The following is an 18014-nucleotide window of genomic DNA, read 5'->3' as shown; positions in this document are numbered from 1 at the left end:
TAAAACCTTTGTTTTTATCCGTAGGTGAAAACTTTAGAAAAACCTCTTTTAGTTTATTTTATCCTTAGGCGAAAAACTTTAAAACCTTTTTGAGTTTCTTTATACTTAGGAGAATGCTCACAATACCCTGTCTGAAATTCACGTATTACGTTATTACCGACGAATCTTATTACGGTAAATAACAACGAATCTTATTTCGACTTAATTGCAGAGACACGATCAATGTTACAATCTCAAAAAGCTCCTTTATTTTGAGTTAAAATCGTTATCGTAATATATCACTTCGTTCTCTTTATAAAATCACATGAAATAATACGTCAGAAACCTAGGTGGAGTCACATGAAGAACCCATAAACCAACCATACAAATGTCAAAACCAGCTGTATTCCCCAAATAATAATGACTACTTGATCACTCATCTGTGTCTGCTACGTTTTATGTCTTTACAATTTACCGTTTACTGTTTACAATTGGAATTTCAACTTCTTACCCGATTTGTAGAAATTAATTCTTTCCGTGGGATACGCGTGCCGCCAATCAGGTCTCCCCGGTTTCCGCCGGTTCCCTCTCTCTGGTCTAAGGAGGTATGAGACAGGAAACTGGTTGTGTTGTCCTGGGAAGGATCCTTTCCTCCGGACGGTCCTCTGGAGCCTGACCGACGGTCAGCGTATCCTGTTCGTGACGCCAAATTGTTGTGGAATATTTCCTTAACAAGTTCAGGAGTGAAGTTGGTTTTATCCAAAGTGTCTAAAACAAAAACAGAGTCTCGATGAATGATCAAAGTTTCAAGAAGTCAATTTAATGTTTGCAAACAGAGAACACAAAACGCCACCACGTATTGCAGTGAGCTGTGAATATGCTCTAAAGACACAAAATCCAAACAAGATATTTATACCGGCCGGCAGAGAGGAACAGATAAAACACAGGAGACTAAGGCAGAAATGTTTTGTCTAACAAGAATCAGCTGATATAGAGAAAGACCACGTCGGCGGTTTGTCCCGACTGGGAAAGAAAAGTGACCTTCGTCCTAGACCAAATAGGTCAATGTGTTCAGACATCCAGACGCCTGTACAAATGAACTTTCTAAACAGCAATATGTCTCACAGATAATAACATGAGGAGGTTAAAACATTTTTTATCATTACAGTACGTAAAACCGTTTTTAAGAATTTTGTTCTTTTTTTATGAACACATTTAATTCCCAATTTTTTTCCCCAGACATGAAAATATGCAAATCACGTCTCATTAGTTACCCTTTCAAATAATAATAAAGTACAAAATAATCTGTATTTTTCATGGAAAAGCAGGTGTGGAATAAGTGTACATACATTTACTGGTACACACACACACACTTGCTTGTAAACCCATGGGAAGGTTTTACATTAAAATCCCAGTAGATAAGCAGTTTCTGAATTACTCAACCTAGCCGGTCTGGCACTCTTCCACAGTTTGACTCGAAGTGAAACTAAAATACAGACTAGAGTAGAAAGATGGGTAGAACAAGAGCTTTGTATGTTAATGTGTATCGACGAACTGAGTTACCCCGCTGTCAACATGTTTACTCACTCTATGGCAACTCCTGAAGTTGAGAAATTGCAAATGCATATAGATCAATACTGGACACATTAAAAATGTGTACCAACAAATATTGATCCTGTTTATCTTACACTTTAATAACCTTTAGTTTTGGAGCGTTGATGCAGCCATCCACTCTTCACTGTGCAGCCAGAAAGTACACAACTCTGGTCATGTGACACTTCACTAAACATGTAACACTGCACACACTTCATTAAGACAGTTTACTATGCATCGAGACTTCTTTCAGGCACATTTAAGATAAAAGGGTTAAAACAAATGTAATACTGTTTGCGCCAAGATCGCGAAATAAAAACCATCGACAAAACTAGTTTAAGGGCCTGTCATGAAGCCCGTCTCTGCATGAAGATAATAGTTTCAAGTCACAGCTCTGCCTGTGGCATTGGGCTAATTTCCTAATACAGCCATGCCCAGTAATACATATGGCTTCTCAGTATGTCTCCTTTAAGACCAAAATCAGCTGGTTTAGACACTGGTACAATATCGCAACAGGTTTTGAGGACCATGTCCAAAGGCCATTAGTGCTGCTAAGATGCCATCCTTACCAATGAGGGAGAGGCACAAGTGTGACAGAGACAACTGGTTACCAATCCCTTTCTGCTGCTGGAACACAATTTAACAGCTGAGGAAGTGATTTATATAAACTACTAATTTCCATTTTTGCTACATACGTTTTCACAACCTAAACAGTCAGCAGCTACGGATTTTAAAATGATGTAAACACCAAACAGGTACCATACCGACTGCCATGATCTGTTTGAGAACCCTGACACCTGCTGGACAGAAATGGTATTACCAGTGTGTTCATATTTTCCCTCAAAGAACAAAGACAAGCAAATTAATTTTAAGTTTTATTTGAAAGATCATGCAGTGCACATCCAATTAGGAGCTTAACATCACTTTCAAGGATACACATGAAAAACTAATACATTTGTAATTACCTAGTACAAAACATAACTAAACATTACTGAGGGAATGTAACAAATTAAATAGTAATAAGAAAAAAAAACTGCAACAGTATGTTGCACTGCAGATCTTTAAAAGGCTTGATAGAGGCTGAAGTTGTTTGTAACCCTGTCGTGTAAATACAAAAAAAATGTAATAAGTGTAGAACTCAAGACAAAAAAGCAATAAATTACTTCTTTCAAGTGTATGGTGCGGTTACTGAGAGAACTGAGGAGGCATGGGGTACGGCACCAGCGGTGGAGGATGCTGCTGAGGAGGAGCCTGTGCCTGGGGGAAGGGGAATGGGGGGTGAGTCGCACCAGTCTGTGCACCACCCTTAGGGACAGCAAACTGTTGGGCCTGGAAATTCTGGCCTGCAAAGGCTGCAGTTTGGTTGTTAAAGTTGGACTGTCCATTACCATTGTAGCTGCCTCCAGTGAAGCCGTTGCCGGCCCCGCTGCTGGTGTCGCCGCCCCCATACTGCGCATTTGTGCCAAAGGTTTTATTTGGTCCGTTGTCAAAACCTCTACCATTATCCCGGTCCCTAAAACTGCCGAAATCACGCCTTCCAGAATACCTATCCCGACGGTCATCTCTGAAGTCACCACCTCTGCCTCCCCTTGAACGACCTGGAAAACAAAAGGAAAATAGACAACTTAAGGGAGACGTACAGCCTTCGTATTCTTTGTAAACAGAAAGTTAAAGCAAATATAGTTTTGAGATACAGAAGTTTATATTGGAAAATCTATCAAGTTCTCAGAAAAAAAAGCAGCAGAAAAAAGGCAGCAGAAAAGGAGTGGCTGCAATTCACAGCACAGTTTCTGTATCTCACCAATTAGATTTACCTCCTCTGTCTTCCGCCATTTGGAGGAGCTTGGGGTTGATCGCCTGGTTGGCCTCGCGGAGCACAGAGATGAGGTCAGTGGCCTGCCTCATGTTGTTTGGAGTGAAGAAGGTGTAAGCCGTGCCTGTCTTTTGGCTACGAGCTGTTCTGCCAATGCGGTGGATATAGTCCTCAGAGTTGTTGGGGTAGTCAAAGTTGATGACAAATTTCACATCTTCAACATCTGTAAGATTGTGTTGCGGTGTGGCATAAAGGAAAAGCAGGACAGCACACAAAGACGTGCGCCAGTGCCACCACAACAACCAGATCAAAAACAAAAAAGGCCATGTTAGTGCTGTCATGAGGTACAAACGGTTGGAAAATCTACAAAGCCTAGCATTAGTCAGAACTAGAGGCAAACATTTACTGCCCGGGGAGACTACGGTGGGAAAAGAGAACCGATGCACACTCCATTGGCTTCCAATCCAGTGGGATAAAATAAAACCCGCCCCTCTTCAACCACTGACAAACCACCCTCAGAAAGAAGGGATCAGAAGTCTTACCAGTCTCTGGAGTATGCATTCACTAGTCCATTCCCATTGCAGCACACGCCCACATATTGTCAAATGACCCACAGGTGTCGCAATACAGTAGCTGCTATGCACACTACTGCCTCCTAGTGTGCTTGAACTAGCATTTAAAAGTCTTTGTCACACGCTCACGGGATGCTCGCTATAAAGCTCACACTGCAGTGTCTCTTGCTAAGAAACTGTAGATCTGAACCAATTTGCAGAATGTCTACATTGTACATCCCACTCTCGGCATGGCAAGACTTTTCCAGACCCAGTGTTCACGTGACCATAATGTCTCTCGTTGGCAGGTCTCGACATGACTTTGAAACGCAGGCGAGGGAGGAGTGTGAGCTTGGATTTTGCCAGAGTGTCCAACTAGCATGTCCCACTGTCACCAAAAGCGCCAGTAGTCATTACAGAGGTGATGGTATGATCGGTCTGACAGACTGCTCCTCCGACAGAAGTTTAGAAACTGCGACGTCAACGCCACCCATGCTTTACAACGAGTCTACGCAACAGAAAGCACCTTCCAAATGGCTCAAATAGCTTGCAGTGCCCGAACATACATGCAAGACAATAGGAGACAGTGTAGCTGGGCTTTGAGCTGGGACAGTTACAGAGCCTGGGTGTGTGTGTGTGAAGCAGTCGAAACCATTGCCAGGGAACAGACGAGCGTGTGGGGGAGGAACTGTGGCCAGCCCTCAACTCTCCCCCCCTTTTTGGACAGGCCAGCGCGTTATGCTGCACTTGGGCCTGGTCACCTCTGTATATCTGCACAACTGGGAGACCCGTGCCTCGCCAGTCAGGACACCTCCAAGAATCCTCCTTCCCCCTCTGGGGACCTGGGCTTGTCATGCCAAGGCCTTGCCATACAGACTGCTCCTTCAGGTCAGGGGAGAAACTCAGAAAGAAGCAGAAGAGTTAAAGAAAGCAAATACACTTTCTTTTAGAAATACATTAAGAGTACAAAACTGTTCAGGGAGGATACTGACCTAGACCTCTGGAGGCAACATCTGTAGCAATGAGAATCGGAGCCTTTCCGTATTTGAACTCTGAAAAAGAAAAAAAGAATAAAAATCAAGGCTTGATTAAAACATTACCTGAAAGTTGAACACTGATTATGATCAACTAGTGATTTATTGGTGATGCAAGCTTACCATTGAGAACCCAGTCTCTTTCCTGCTGGCTTTTATCTCCATGGATTCCCATAGCTGGCCACCTAACAGGATTAAAGGTGTCACCGTTAATCAACGCCCATACAAGAACATAACTGTAAGGGCAGTACAACAAAAGCCGTCAAGGCGTGACTCTGCATTTTCAGTTAAACACTTACCCATCCCTTCTCATCCTCCTGGTGAGATCATCACAGCGCCTCTTTGTCTCGACAAAGATGATGGTCTTGTTCTCCTTCTCGCTCATGATTTCCTCAAGCAGACGAATGAGTCTAAAAAGAAAAGATAATCACCGTCAAAAAATGTTTGTAAATTCTGTAAAGAATGCACAACTGTCATCTGAAGCAACCATGAAAACATCTGCACCATTACTCACTTGTTTTCCTTCTCTCCATCATTACAGACATCCACAATTTGCAGGATGTTGTGGTTGGCACTGAGCTGCAGGGCCCCAACATTGATCTGGACGTACTCCTTCAGGAAGTCCTCTGCCAGCTGACGAACCTCTTTGGGCCAAGTGGCACTCCACATCAGAGTCTGGCGGTCAGGCTACAAAAATAGACTCAGTTAGCAACACATTACCTTCAAGTACCTCACATCTAGCCTGGCATTGGACGTTTACAGCCCATCAAAGTAAACAAAACGTACTCTGATTTGGTCAACAATTTTCCGGATCTGAGGTTCAAATCCCATGTCAAGCATTCTGTCGGCCTCATCCAGCACAAGATAAGTGCATCTACGGAGGTTTGTTTTACTTGACTCAAGGAAGTCGATGAGCCTCCCTGGAGTGGCGATGCAGATCTCCACACCTACAATGATAAGGAGATTAGTTATGAGAACTCAACTCACATAACATCTTGTCAAAATGTATTACAAATTAGTTATAATAAGTTACAATACCCCTTTCCAGGTCACGGATCTGGGGTCCCTTGGGTGCTCCTCCGTAGATACAGGTGGACTTCAGGCGAGAAGCTCTGCCATACTCTGCAGCCACCTGTTGCACCTGCTGTGCGAGCTCACGGGTCGGGGCCAGCACCAAGCACTGTCCAGAGGGGAAATAACTTTTCAGCACACGTAAGGCAACAGACAGCTACACGTTTCAATCAGTTCCCAGAAATGAAATAAAGACAGTCAGCATGTAACTAGTCACATGGTTCACCTATTTCTAATAAAATGTGTTTCAATGAACCGAAAAAGTTTATTTGTTGTCACTGAAGGATGGAAATAAACAGGAAACTAGGAAGAGATTCTGAAGATTGTTTTATTCAAGAGTTGTCTCATCACTGATTGCGATTGGTCAGCCACAGTATCGCTGCCATCTCACCCACAGTGATGATGTAATATGCCCTTCTACGACAACTCCCCGAGTCACTGAGCTGACAAAGAAAGTGCTTTTTTGAAGGGGGATCATAATGTATTTTCTATCAGATATGCAGAATGCATGTAAACAGGTGAGCCGTTGCAGTGACTACTTACGATGGGGCCGTCTCCACGTTCCAGAAACGGCTGGTGGTTGATGTGCACAATTGCAGGCAGCAAATACTGTAGGAAAGACACAACAGTCACTTCAATGAGCTAGACAAATGTTGAAACTGGCAAAGCGATGATGAATTGAAGCTAGCCATCTTATTACGAGTTACGTGTAGTCACTTTGTCATAAACATTCAATCCAGCAGTGTTAGTTGTTTTTGACACTGAAGGATGGAAGTAGAACACAAAGAAGAGGAAATAAACGAGAAACCGGAAAGTGCTTCTGAAGATTGTTGTATTCATGTCTCATCACTGATTGAGATTAGTCAGCCATAGTGTCGCTGCCATCTCACCCACAGTGATGAGGTAATATGCCCTTCTACGACAACTCCCCAAGTCACTGAGCTGACAAAGAAAGTGCTTTTTTGAAGGGGGAGCACACCAACTATTCCTTAAGAATGTGTCAATTGTAAAAGTGTTTTATATATGAGCCACAGGTCAGTAGAGGTAAATTCTGTATTTCATTTTCAGAACAAATTTGAGCGAGAGAGAGAGAGAGAGCGAGAGAACATTTAACTTACGGAAAGCGTCTTGCCAGAGCCAGTCTGTGCAATGCCGACCATATCTTTGCCACTGAGGGCCAGGGGCCAGCCTTGAGCCTGGATGGGTGTTGGTTCACTCCAATTCAGTTTGTTAATCACATCCATCACATACGCTGAAGGACAGACAGAAACAATTAACAGCGATGCACTATACCTTCTTTGTGACACATTACACCAATTTATTTTTAACTTACATGGAAAGGCTGCCTCGTGGAACTTTGCAATAGGATTTGGGCATTCTCGTCCCTTAAATGTAATTACTTTGGACCTTCTGTATGCTTCGACATCTTGCTGCAAGATAAGAATGAATGAAGAGTTCAGTGGCCATAACCGATTGCATAACCCTGCCACGTGCAGGAGGGAGCTCGTTTCAAGCATGTTACATAACATCATGGACCATGCCGACTGTCGCCGTTACATACCGGAGTTCTCCGGGCAACATCGGGATGCTGTTGGTAGAAGTTTTTCTCAAACTTTGGGAGCTCGTCCATGTTCCATTGTTTCTTCCGCAGTCGTTCACCGGGATTGCCGAACTTCCCTCCCCCTCCTCCTCCTCCACCGCCGCCACGGTTCCCTCCAAAGCGAGGAGGACCACCGCTGCTGCCATAGCTGCAATTAAATAAACAGTTAGGTCGTAGTTAAAAAAAAAAAAAAAGACTGGGCACAATCATGTCCTGTGCGGTAGCCAACCGCAATATTCAACAATAAGAAGTCCATCTTAACTGCGTCATTCTGTGAAAATAGATTACGTTAGCTGCCATATACTTTCCAACCAGTAGAGGAACAATGGAAAATAGCCGGCATTTTGTATCCGCATTCATGCCGCCACATGGCGAAAAGCCGACAAGAGCAGCACATTGACTTATGTAAGCAAACGAGTGAATCTCATTGACAACGTGGCTGCGTTATAGAGGACATGTTTTACAAAAGCAGTCAGATGATATTCACTGCCTGTATTGAGTAAAGGAGTTGCATGTGGCAGTGACGTGTAAGGCCGAGTTACGGTTAGCCTAAAGCTAACGAAAAGCCGCTGTGCGGGGGCACGAGGCCAAACTAGGCCTTGAGCCAAAGACAACGGGCCCGTTAAACATCCGGGGCCTTGTGCGGTTTGAAGAAAAGGACAGACAACCAACTGATTTTCAAATTGATAGGATTTCGGTTAAGAAAACAAACGGAATACCAATATTCAGTCATATTGTTCTAAAATAAAACGCTATTTCACCCATCGGTTAATTTGTCTTGGTACTAGTCTTGTCTTGTCTTTCTACGAATCACACGAGGAAGAAGCTCGTCTAAAACATAATTAACGATACTCACCCTCTATCTCTATCCCTGCCGCGGTCTCTGTCGGAATATCCAGGCATTCTGTAAACAAGTCTTATAAATAAAAAATATAAATAACCTTCTCTGTGGTTTGCCCACCGACTAAAAGCTCGACCGGCAGTGGTACTGCTGAATGCCGGTAATGTAAAAATTAGACCCGGTATATATGGCAAGAGGAAGTCCCACTTCCGATGTATTCATCCGACTTCAGTTTCTGCCGACTGGAAACATAGACCCATTGAAAGACCGGTGAAACCGTACTTTAAGTTCACTATAACTCTTATCAAGAATAGTAAATATGGATCCCCTAACCCTCCACTGAATATAGTATACAAGTTATATTAGAGCACACAGAAAAACACAAGTTCTCAAATTACATCACCACTTACGTAACGTTAGAGCCTATCCAAAATAAGTCTCTGACGTTACATAAACGTCATGTAATGTTTTGCACTTTCTCTTACATTTATATTGTTTCACGTTTTTTTCTTTTGATACAAATTTCAACAACTGTTGGCGGAGTCAAGCGGAAGGATATGTACGAAACAAGAGACAGGGTAATGCGGCTGGGACAACGCTCTGACGTATTACGGTAAATTACGTCATCAGGACCAACCCAAACATGAAAAAGGATACTTTTTTCCTTTTAATTAAGTTCACCTAACTTCTGTTGGAATACGTATATCAGCAAATGTTAAGAAGTTAATATAGGCCTAGATTAAAGATCCAAAATGGGATTCTGATGTTCAAAGTGTGGGAAAAAAAAAACAGAAAGCAGTTTTCTTCCAGAGGAAAATTAACAGAAGTCAACCAGGTTGCCTCTAAACTCAATGGTGGACCAAACGGACTACACTTTCAGTGACTTTCTTACATTATTGCGGTACTACAACATGAACATATATATATATATATATAGAAATATATATACATACTGTATATAAGAAAATGTGTATCAATTATCTATGAGTGGCTTATACCATGCAAGAAAAATACACAAACATTGTGTATTTCGTATGTAGCTACATGTATGTACATATTTGACATACTTATTCCTTATACTAGTGGTTACACATGGTACCCTCAAAATTTGAACTACTATTACCCTGATGAAGTCACTTTCTGTCCTTCCAGTCTGAGTAGACAGACTGTTTTCAAGAACACAAACTGTACTTGACACCTTATTTTCCAACAGCTTCATCCATTGTCCTTTTACCCCCTTTCCCATCCCCCCCTAAGAGCCACCAGATGTGTTAATCAAGAGTGGTATCAGTGAGGACACAGTAGGTGGTCAGAGACAAGGGACATTCAGATGTAAAGAAAGAGTATTTGCATCCCCCCCCCCCCCCCCACACTTGATAGTTACTCTCAGTACAGTACAGTACTCACATGCCCCTGATACATTGATCTAATCTGAATAATTGCTGGACCAAAGGACTTGTTGAAGCACTAAAAGAAAAAGAAGCTTTTATGACATTTGAAACAACCAATCAAAGAGGTGCAAACGCACAGGACATATGTTTGTACAAGGCCGTACATTGTTAGACAAAGGCAAGTTTAATTAGAACTAATTACACACAAAAATAAAATACTCTTCAAAATGATAGTGTTAACATACATCAAATTGCATCAGTCAGCTATGAGAGATATAGTCCTGCTAGTGGATCATGCGATTAAAAAAAACCCCAAAACAAGAGCAGCATCTCTCAACATAACTAGTTGTTTGATGAGCGGCGGCTACGGGGCGATGCTGAGCGGTGTAGTGTAGGAACAGACAGTAGGGCCATCAGCTTGTGCACTGGACTTAAAAGGCGAATGAATATCTGCTTAAAAAGACATGGCAACCTCATTCTGTTCGTGTGCAATTCCTCTTTTCATTCCTCCCACTTAAGTTAAAGATAAATTACAGGTCGTCTGATCCACATACATGGACAATATCTTATGACTGTACAAAGCACCATCTGAGGACACTTGACAAAAGAAATGACAATGAACAGTTTCTTTTTTTCTTTCCTTTAAGTGTATGCAAATTTAAAAGAACAGTCTACGGTCATAGAGATTGCTAGACCGGCAGCATTGTTTTTTTTTTGAAAACATTCAAGAATTTCATTTGTAAATCTTAGAAAACAACCCCCCCCCTCTCTCTCTAAATAGAAACATCACTGATGGGACTGTAGCAGGCCTAAACAGGATCCATCTCATTCAGAAAAGCACACATGGACTCATGCACCGGTTACTGTGTGTTAATGGGCGGCTGTGGGCAAAAAACAATTTAAACAACTTTTTCTTTTTAACATTCAGGAAAGACAAATGGTCAGAATTAGTTCCTCGTCAGTCGTCGAATCGAAGGACATTTCAAACTGACGTGCGACGTCTCCTGAGGATGTGGCCAGCTGGAGCTCTTGATTGCTTGGGAATGGTTTGCGGCCACAAACGGGTGTGAGCGCGAGAAGCGCAGTAGTACGTCGATGAGTAAGGTTGCCAATATCAGACAAACGTTAATGCTGTTTAGCACCACGTGGCGAGAAGGTAGTAGAGGTTCTTTTTTCTTTTTTTCCAACAACAATGACAAAGTGGAGGCAGCATGAAATAGACGACGATGGAGCTTTGGACTCTTCTGAAACAGAATGCCGTTAGAAAAAGGATGAGAGGTTTCATGCTAGTGACATTAATATAGCCCAGCTACAAATGACTAAGTGTTAAAAAAAAGCTGTAACAGTCGGGGGGAAACATCGCACCACCACGTGTAGCTCCAGAATGAAATCAGTAGAATTTAAAGGGTTCGCTCGATTCTTTCATTCTGAAATGATCACGGCACTCAGAGGACACGGCGTGTTGACGGTGTGTTTGCCCTTTAAAGACGCACCTCTCCTTTGTGTGTGAGAGGTTGTGTCGAGAAATAAAACCACAGCAGTCTTAAGTAAAAATCAGTCAAGCTTAGTTCGGTCTTCACAAATTGTCTTCGATAATTTAAACAGCAACACTCAAAATTTAAAATATCTTGTTTTTTTTTTCTGAAACAATGGATAGGGGAATATAACAGCGATAAATTATATATATTATACAGAATTGTATTGTTTCTTTTTCAATTCCCCCGCTTGTTATATAAAAATAACACATTTCAAGGTATTCATTCATGTGTTCATCATGTGTCATCATTCATGTGTTTTTTTAAACAAAACTAGCCGTCAAACGTGTGAAATAGGTTTGTGGGAAACGAAGCGCTACGTGTTGGGCAGCGACTCGGGGGGCAGAGGTCCCCGCTGCCGTCTTTGGAGAGGGTTGTAAACAGTCGGGCTCGGGCTATTTCAGCCTCTAGTCTTTGCCTGGTCATCCGCACACATCCCTGTTTTCCAGCCTTGGCCGTTTACCAACAGCCCCAACGTGAACACTCGGAGGCACCAAACAGCACGATTCAAAGTTGAGTGTTTTCAAGTGGTGGAGGGAACCTTTAATGACCCCGTGCTCCAGCAAACAAACCAGTCTTGTTCATATCGTGTCAGAGTGCACCGACCGTGTGTTCTGCTTGGTAAGGTGGAGCATTGCTACATGGAATACAGTCTATCTTTTATTTTTTAAATGCTAAAATGAACTTGGATTAAAAAAAAGAAAAGGGAAGAGCCAGCGACTTTGCAGGTTCCACGGGTTAGTAAATAGTCTGAGTTGTTAGCAGCTGAAGAGATCCTTTTCAACAATAAAAGAAGACGTGAAGGAGGGCTGGAGGGTCTCAAAGGGAAAACCAGAGTCCGGTGACATTTTCTGGTCCTCTCTGCCCACCCTCCCTTAGCTTGGGCCACATGTCCCCGGGAAGTATGGGCGTCCCCTGGGTGAAGCAACTGTGGAAGACCCCCCCCCCCCCCCCCCCCCCCCCTCTGTCGGAGTGGATTGAGCTTTAGGGGGCTCGTCATGGCCAATAGAGTGGTCTCACCTACGTCACGATCTCCTTAGTTACGAGGTCTGTCCGCCATGTTGGAGTACATACAGATCCTACATGGCGGCGAGTAAACAAGGAAGTGCGGCGAAAATACCATACTTTGAATCACTGGATAGTGCATCAAAGGTTCGCTACCTGGCCAAATTGAAGGTTATTGGTAACTTGGATCCCTATACGATGAGTGCAGATGGTTTCAGTGCCGATCCTACTTATCTTCCATCTGTAAACTACGCCAACATCTACACGTATCTCGTGAACACCCCCAGTCCTTACACAAAAGACGAGTTGGAGTGCTACAAAGGGCTCGACGCTTATAATCAGTTTGTCGGTGGATGGGTCCGAGACGTCAAAGCAACGGTCGTCGAGAATTCTCATCTCGTCATTGGAAGAGTAAATATATACAGATCTGGTCAGATATTTAGCAATATTCAATGTTTACTCAGTGCAAACAGACACGTGTGTTTGTTTACATTGTACATGCATGTCATTGTGTGCGTGTGTGTAGGAATTCACTTTCAACTAACCCCTAACTTCACCCCCCCCCACACACACACACACACATACATATATATATATATATATATATACACATGTATATATATATATATATATACATGTGTATATATACACATATATATATGTGTGTATATATATATATATATACATATATATACATATATATATATACATATATATATACATATATATATATATATATATATACATATATATATATACATATATATATATATATGTATATATATATATATATATATATATATGATCTGACGTTAAACTCATATCAAGCAATGCTGAGGCTGCATCTCTGTGTTTCGCCTGTTGTACACGCTCGACACGTCTCTGGTACCGACTGCTGTCACGGGCCGATGAAGCTTCGGTAACCTTCTCATGTCCAAATTTAATTTATATTTCCTTTATTAAATACTGTTCACAAACGAATTTGTAAATAAAATCACGTACCACTTATAAAGTGATCCGCACATACTCTAGTGTACGCCAAATTCCATTCCTTTATATCTCGAGAGATGCGTGACAGCCATTTCTCGCGACGTCGCTTGGATAGCTCCTTCGTGTCATTTCCTTGATGTGTAATGACCGCTGGCAAACGAAAGAATGATTTCTTGTCTCTATCAGCTCTGCTGCCACAACCAAAGACAGCACAAAAGTTCACCACCGATAGGTTATGCGACTCAGCCGTGCATGCCAGTGGCTTTGTGTGTACTCCAACATGGCCGACAGCTAAACTGTGACGTCACACGAGACCACTCTATTCATGTTGCTTCTGGTCGTTGCTTGAGCTCTGCCGGGACTCACTCTACAGCGAAGCCGCACGTCTCCTCGATGGCAGTGAGCAGCTTGTCGTACAGTTTGTCGTACTGCTCGTAGGGAGGAATGTCGATCCGGTTAAAACTGGAAAAAAAACGGAAAAGGAAGACGGATTTAAAAATCATATTCTGTTCTGAATCACTGCGCTGCTGCATAGCGCAGTGTGACTAAAGTCAAACATAAAGAGGGTTAATAATATAGTGGAAACCGCTTATATGGATCACAAAGATTGGGACAGAATGATTCCTGTTTAAATCATCTGCTCATAGTAATCAAGTAGTCTGCTTACAGTGTCCATTTGGGGTCTTTTCATACACTCAAACTACGGTGATTCTATCTTTTTCTTAAACATTACTCCCATGATCCTATATTTTATGAATACGTTTGTTTTTAAATTCCAATACCAGTTCAGCATTAATAGTCTAAAATGTATTTCCAGGCCTGTTAAATGTAGAAATGCACTGAAACCAGCAACAAGCTGTGGTTTAGTCGATTTGCAGTGCTGACGTTAAGGTATTTGTAAATGGCACAATACTGTTCAAGGCCACAGCCTCATCATAATCTGAACTACAGTCAAATATACGTGTGTGTATGGTATATACATGCTGTACTGTATTATAGTGTATTTGAATGATACACAGTACAATAATGTAATTCATGCAGTCATTCAAACAGTGTGAAGAGGTTTCCTCACCAGGTGTGGGCTTTGGGCAGGTTGTTGGTGCTGGCATCAATCTGGTGGATGGTAAAGAGTCGAGGGCCAGCAGCACCTACATGAATAAACACAATCAGTTTAGTAAAAGTGGACCTCCGCACACCTGCTCCTCACTGTCCGGGTCACGGTCTCAGAAACTACTTTCGAGTTGCTCAGGTCCAGGTCAGCAAGGACGATCAAACAAGCCTGAAGGGAATCAACCAGAACCCCCGTCCGATCCTTTCAGACTCCCCAACAAAGCAAAGTCCACTGGACTTTTGAATTTAACTTTTTGAAATGACACACCTTGGAATGAGCCTGAAGACATACGGTTTTCAAAGTAAAATATTTCAGTGCAAAACCTTCAGTGGCATCTAAATGTAAAGTTGTGGATAAATAAAATATTCAGTTGCTTGTTGAATGATCATTATTATGGCCTTTCTTTGCTTCCATATAATAAGAGACACAAATGTGTCACAGAAGGCGTCAAGACTTGTGGTTATTGACCGAGTTGTCGTTTGATACCGTGCAACACTATGCTGAGCTGACTTTGTCCCTTGACTGCAGCCATGTGTCCTGCTTTGCAGATGTTTTGACCATGAAAGGAAGGCGGTGTTACATAAGGCGTGTCAGGGCGTCGTCTGCCCGTGGAACACGGCGTACTCCTCGTGCCTGGGTGCTCCGTCTCTGGGCAGCATCGTCTGCCAGCGTGGAGCCGGTGAACCGCTGCACTACAACGCAGACTCACGGTTCATGTCAGGTCAGAGGAACCCAGAGACACAGGGAAGCAAAGAATCCCTGTGCAGCGCCCTCTGTGCACAACAAAGGAACAGCAAAGACTTGACGACTGCACCGTTGCACATTGTGGACCTGACATTAACATTCATGTTGTACCTTTAACTGAAGGCATGATATTTCAGGAGCGCTTTTCAGACGTAGGACTTTCCGGGCGTTTGCTGCTTAGCAACACCTACGTTCACATAACAAAAACAAAAGCGTGCAGTTTTCCCTCCTGGGTGTTATCACCTTGGAGGGCCTTGAAGCCTTGCAGGGGAACTCTGGAGGAGCCGGTGACGAACTGCAGCAGCCGGGCTCTGCGCTCCTCGTCGAAGGACTCCACAGCTTTCCAGAACCATTTGACGTTGTTGCTCTCTGGGGTGCAGTGCTTGAGCCGCGTGTTGGACTTCCAGTCGTTGATGTCGATTTTACCCAGGCCACATACAATCAGCTGCGGGGCGAGGAAAGACGAGGACGTTTTGGGAAAATTGTTACGATAAGTTTGGACTTAATGCACTTGGAGGTAAATCTAGATGCGTGTGTAAACGACAAAGAGACGTGAGGATGAAGCAAAGTACCTCTAGCTCCTTCTCATCGAAGGCCTTGAGCAGGTGTTGGGGGATGACCTCATTGAAGCCCTTCTGCAGAGCCAGGAATTGGGCCTCTATGCCTCGCAGAAAGCGCCAGTTGACGTAGAGCCGCACGTACTCCTTCTTGGTGTCCTGGCTGACGGGGATGCTCTTGCCGTTGGGCTTGAGCTCATGCTGGATGATCTCTCCGTAGGCATTGTGCTCCACGCAGAAGGTGTGGTCCAGCACACCTGTGATGTCATTGTCCCTGAAGAGAGATACACATTTGAATGACTGTGTGAGGACAACAAGGGGCTTTTGCACACTATTGGTAAGAATACATAAATAAATACAAAGGGCTTGGTCATTCCAATAAAACACTAGTGAGCTCTTTTTTGTTGAATGCGTGCTGATCGGCGACACCAGCAGGTGTGATGTTAAAGGAACAGTTCACCCTAAAATCCTCTTACCTGGAGTGATATTTATCAATCTCGATTATTTTGGTGTGAGTTGCCTGGTTTTGGAGGTATCGGCTGTAGAGACGTCTGATTTCTCTCCAATACAATTGGACTTTATGGCGCTCGGCTTGTTTTGCTCAAAGCACCAAAGAGGTACATTTGAAAAGCTAAACAGCAACGTCTCTTTCCAGAAATCATGACCTGGTTACTCAAGATGATCCAGAGACCTTGTTGGGAGCAGTTTCATGTAAGAACTGTTTTCTTTCTGCCAACCGTATCACCGTGCAGAAGGAAGCGGGCCTCCACTCATGGAACCGTAGCTAGCTCAGTGGTGCTAGGTGAGCTAACAGTATCCAATATAATGGCATGCTTCCTTCTGCGCGGTGTTAGAGTTGGTAGTTCGGTAGAAAGAAAATAGTCCCTACATGAAACTTGTTACAACATGGTCTGTGGATTATCATGGTTTAACCGGGTCATGATTTCTGGAAAGAGACATTGCTGTTGATTTCATAAATGTATTTTTTTTGCCGCTTTGAGCACCACAAGCAGATATAGTCCCTTAATATTGGAGAGAAGTCCGATATCTCCGAAATTTGGCAGTTCACACCAAAATAATCTAGATTGATTAATAGTACGACAGGTAAGAGGAAAAATATGTATTTGTAATTTTGTGGTGAACTGTCCCTTTAAGCTGAATTGAAAACACACATACATGTGGTGTGAAAACATGTGCTTAGGGAGCACTGATGTAAGATATGTTCAAAAACCCCGGGGGGCGCCGTCATCAAAGTACAGGAGAGAGCGTTTCATGTGGGCAACAGTACTCATCAGTTAGTAGATAATAAAATCGACTGAAAACATTGTGACATTTACGCTAAAATGGCATATTTTTCTTTGCAAGTAGAGATGACTTCTTTGTTATGTGTGGACAGGAATGCAGAGCATAACATTGTGTTGTAATTGGTGTTCCACTTTTCATTCACACGGAGAAGTCAACACTGTTATCGACGTCCGTAAATATACGTTTCCTGTACGTACAGGATCCACACGAGGCTGTTGTGCAGGTCAGGGTCGACCGACTCCATGTCGTCCAGGGTGATGGGTTTACCCAGCAGCTGTTTGTAGAAGGGCAGAGTAAAGCCTCCGTCGATGTAGTGGCCGTGGAACACCGCCATCCCCATGATACGGCCAACAAAGTGAAAGTATGACAAGTGCTCCTGAGGGGAGACAAAAACACCTTTCGTTTCCAAATGACAGCAGACAGCGGCGTTTAAAGCAGACAGTTTGAAGTATGTTCACAATATTATACCACTGAATTCCCCTTTGACTGACCAACTAATGCTACACGATACAAGCGGTGAACAACCCAACGTCACAGTCTCAACACGACAGCTGCATCGCTCACGTACAAGTCTATCAACAAGATCATGTCACATGGACAAACACAGAGAGAGTGTTGATGTTGAGTAAGATAAGAAGATGTAACTTAAGCCATCCGTGTCTCAACTGAAGGTCTTGCATGTTTGGGAGGCGTATCAGGGCTTCCACAGTCTTTACAAAATAAAATTCAATACTTTTTTGGACCAAACTGACTGCAATTTAACACCTTTTTCATGATCATACCAGCCATAGACTCATGGAAATCCAGTAGGAATGATGAGGCCAAAAACGATTTATGAAGATTATAAAGATTAACCCGTGAAAAGAATTATTTTCATTTTCTGCTAAAACTGAC

General features: G+C 42.9%; 2 protein-coding genes across 5 annotated transcripts in view; both read right to left on the bottom strand.

The window, feature by feature from the left end:
* Positions 1-2434: 2434 nt before the first annotated feature.
* Positions 2435-8627, bottom strand: ddx5 (DEAD (Asp-Glu-Ala-Asp) box helicase 5; the record flags this gene model as incomplete). 3 transcript variants are annotated; one of them, XM_079281131.1, is made up of 13 exons in its annotated part: positions 8498-8627; positions 7603-7789; positions 7375-7471; positions 7160-7293; positions 6585-6650; positions 6009-6150; positions 5757-5917; positions 5485-5657; positions 5270-5380; positions 5094-5155; positions 4929-4988; positions 3387-3608; positions 2435-3170 (listed from the first exon to the last, which is right to left on the bottom strand). In XM_079281131.1, exons 1-13 carry the CDS (start codon positions 8542-8544, stop codon positions 2758-2760), a joined length of 1875 nt encoding a protein of 624 aa, XP_079137257.1. In that variant the 5' UTR covers positions 8545-8627. The 3 variants fall into 3 exon arrangements, with proteins under 3 accessions (XP_079137257.1, XP_079137258.1, XP_079137259.1); XM_079281132.1 differs by having other exon boundaries at positions 2990-3170; positions 3374-3608; XM_079281133.1 differs by lacking the exon at positions 2435-3170 and having other exon boundaries at positions 3370-3608.
* A 4629-nt stretch (positions 8628-13256) lies between these two features.
* The window catches only part of smurf2 (SMAD specific E3 ubiquitin protein ligase 2), a 39595-nt gene continuing 34837 nt past the window's right edge, over positions 13257-18014 (bottom strand). For both annotated transcript variants that reach the window (XM_079282325.1, XM_079282326.1), the window contains exons 15-19: positions 17318-17496; positions 15831-16089; positions 15502-15703; positions 14476-14551; positions 13257-13865 (exon numbers count right to left, since the gene is read on the bottom strand). In XM_079282325.1, the coding sequence (XP_079138451.1) occupies positions 13766-13865; positions 14476-14551; positions 15502-15703; positions 15831-16089; positions 17318-17496 (816 nt within the window). In that variant the 3' untranslated portion in view covers positions 13257-13765. The remainder of the gene's footprint in view (positions 13866-14475; positions 14552-15501; positions 15704-15830; positions 16090-17317; positions 17497-18014) is intronic.

Source organism: Melanostigma gelatinosum, assembly GCF_949748355.1.
Source record: "Melanostigma gelatinosum genome assembly, chromosome: 13".
NCBI classification, from domain to species: domain Eukaryota; kingdom Metazoa; phylum Chordata; class Actinopteri; order Perciformes; family Zoarcidae; genus Melanostigma; species Melanostigma gelatinosum.
Note: the sequence above shows the minus strand (reverse complement) of the source record. Positions and strands in the feature narration are given on the sequence as shown.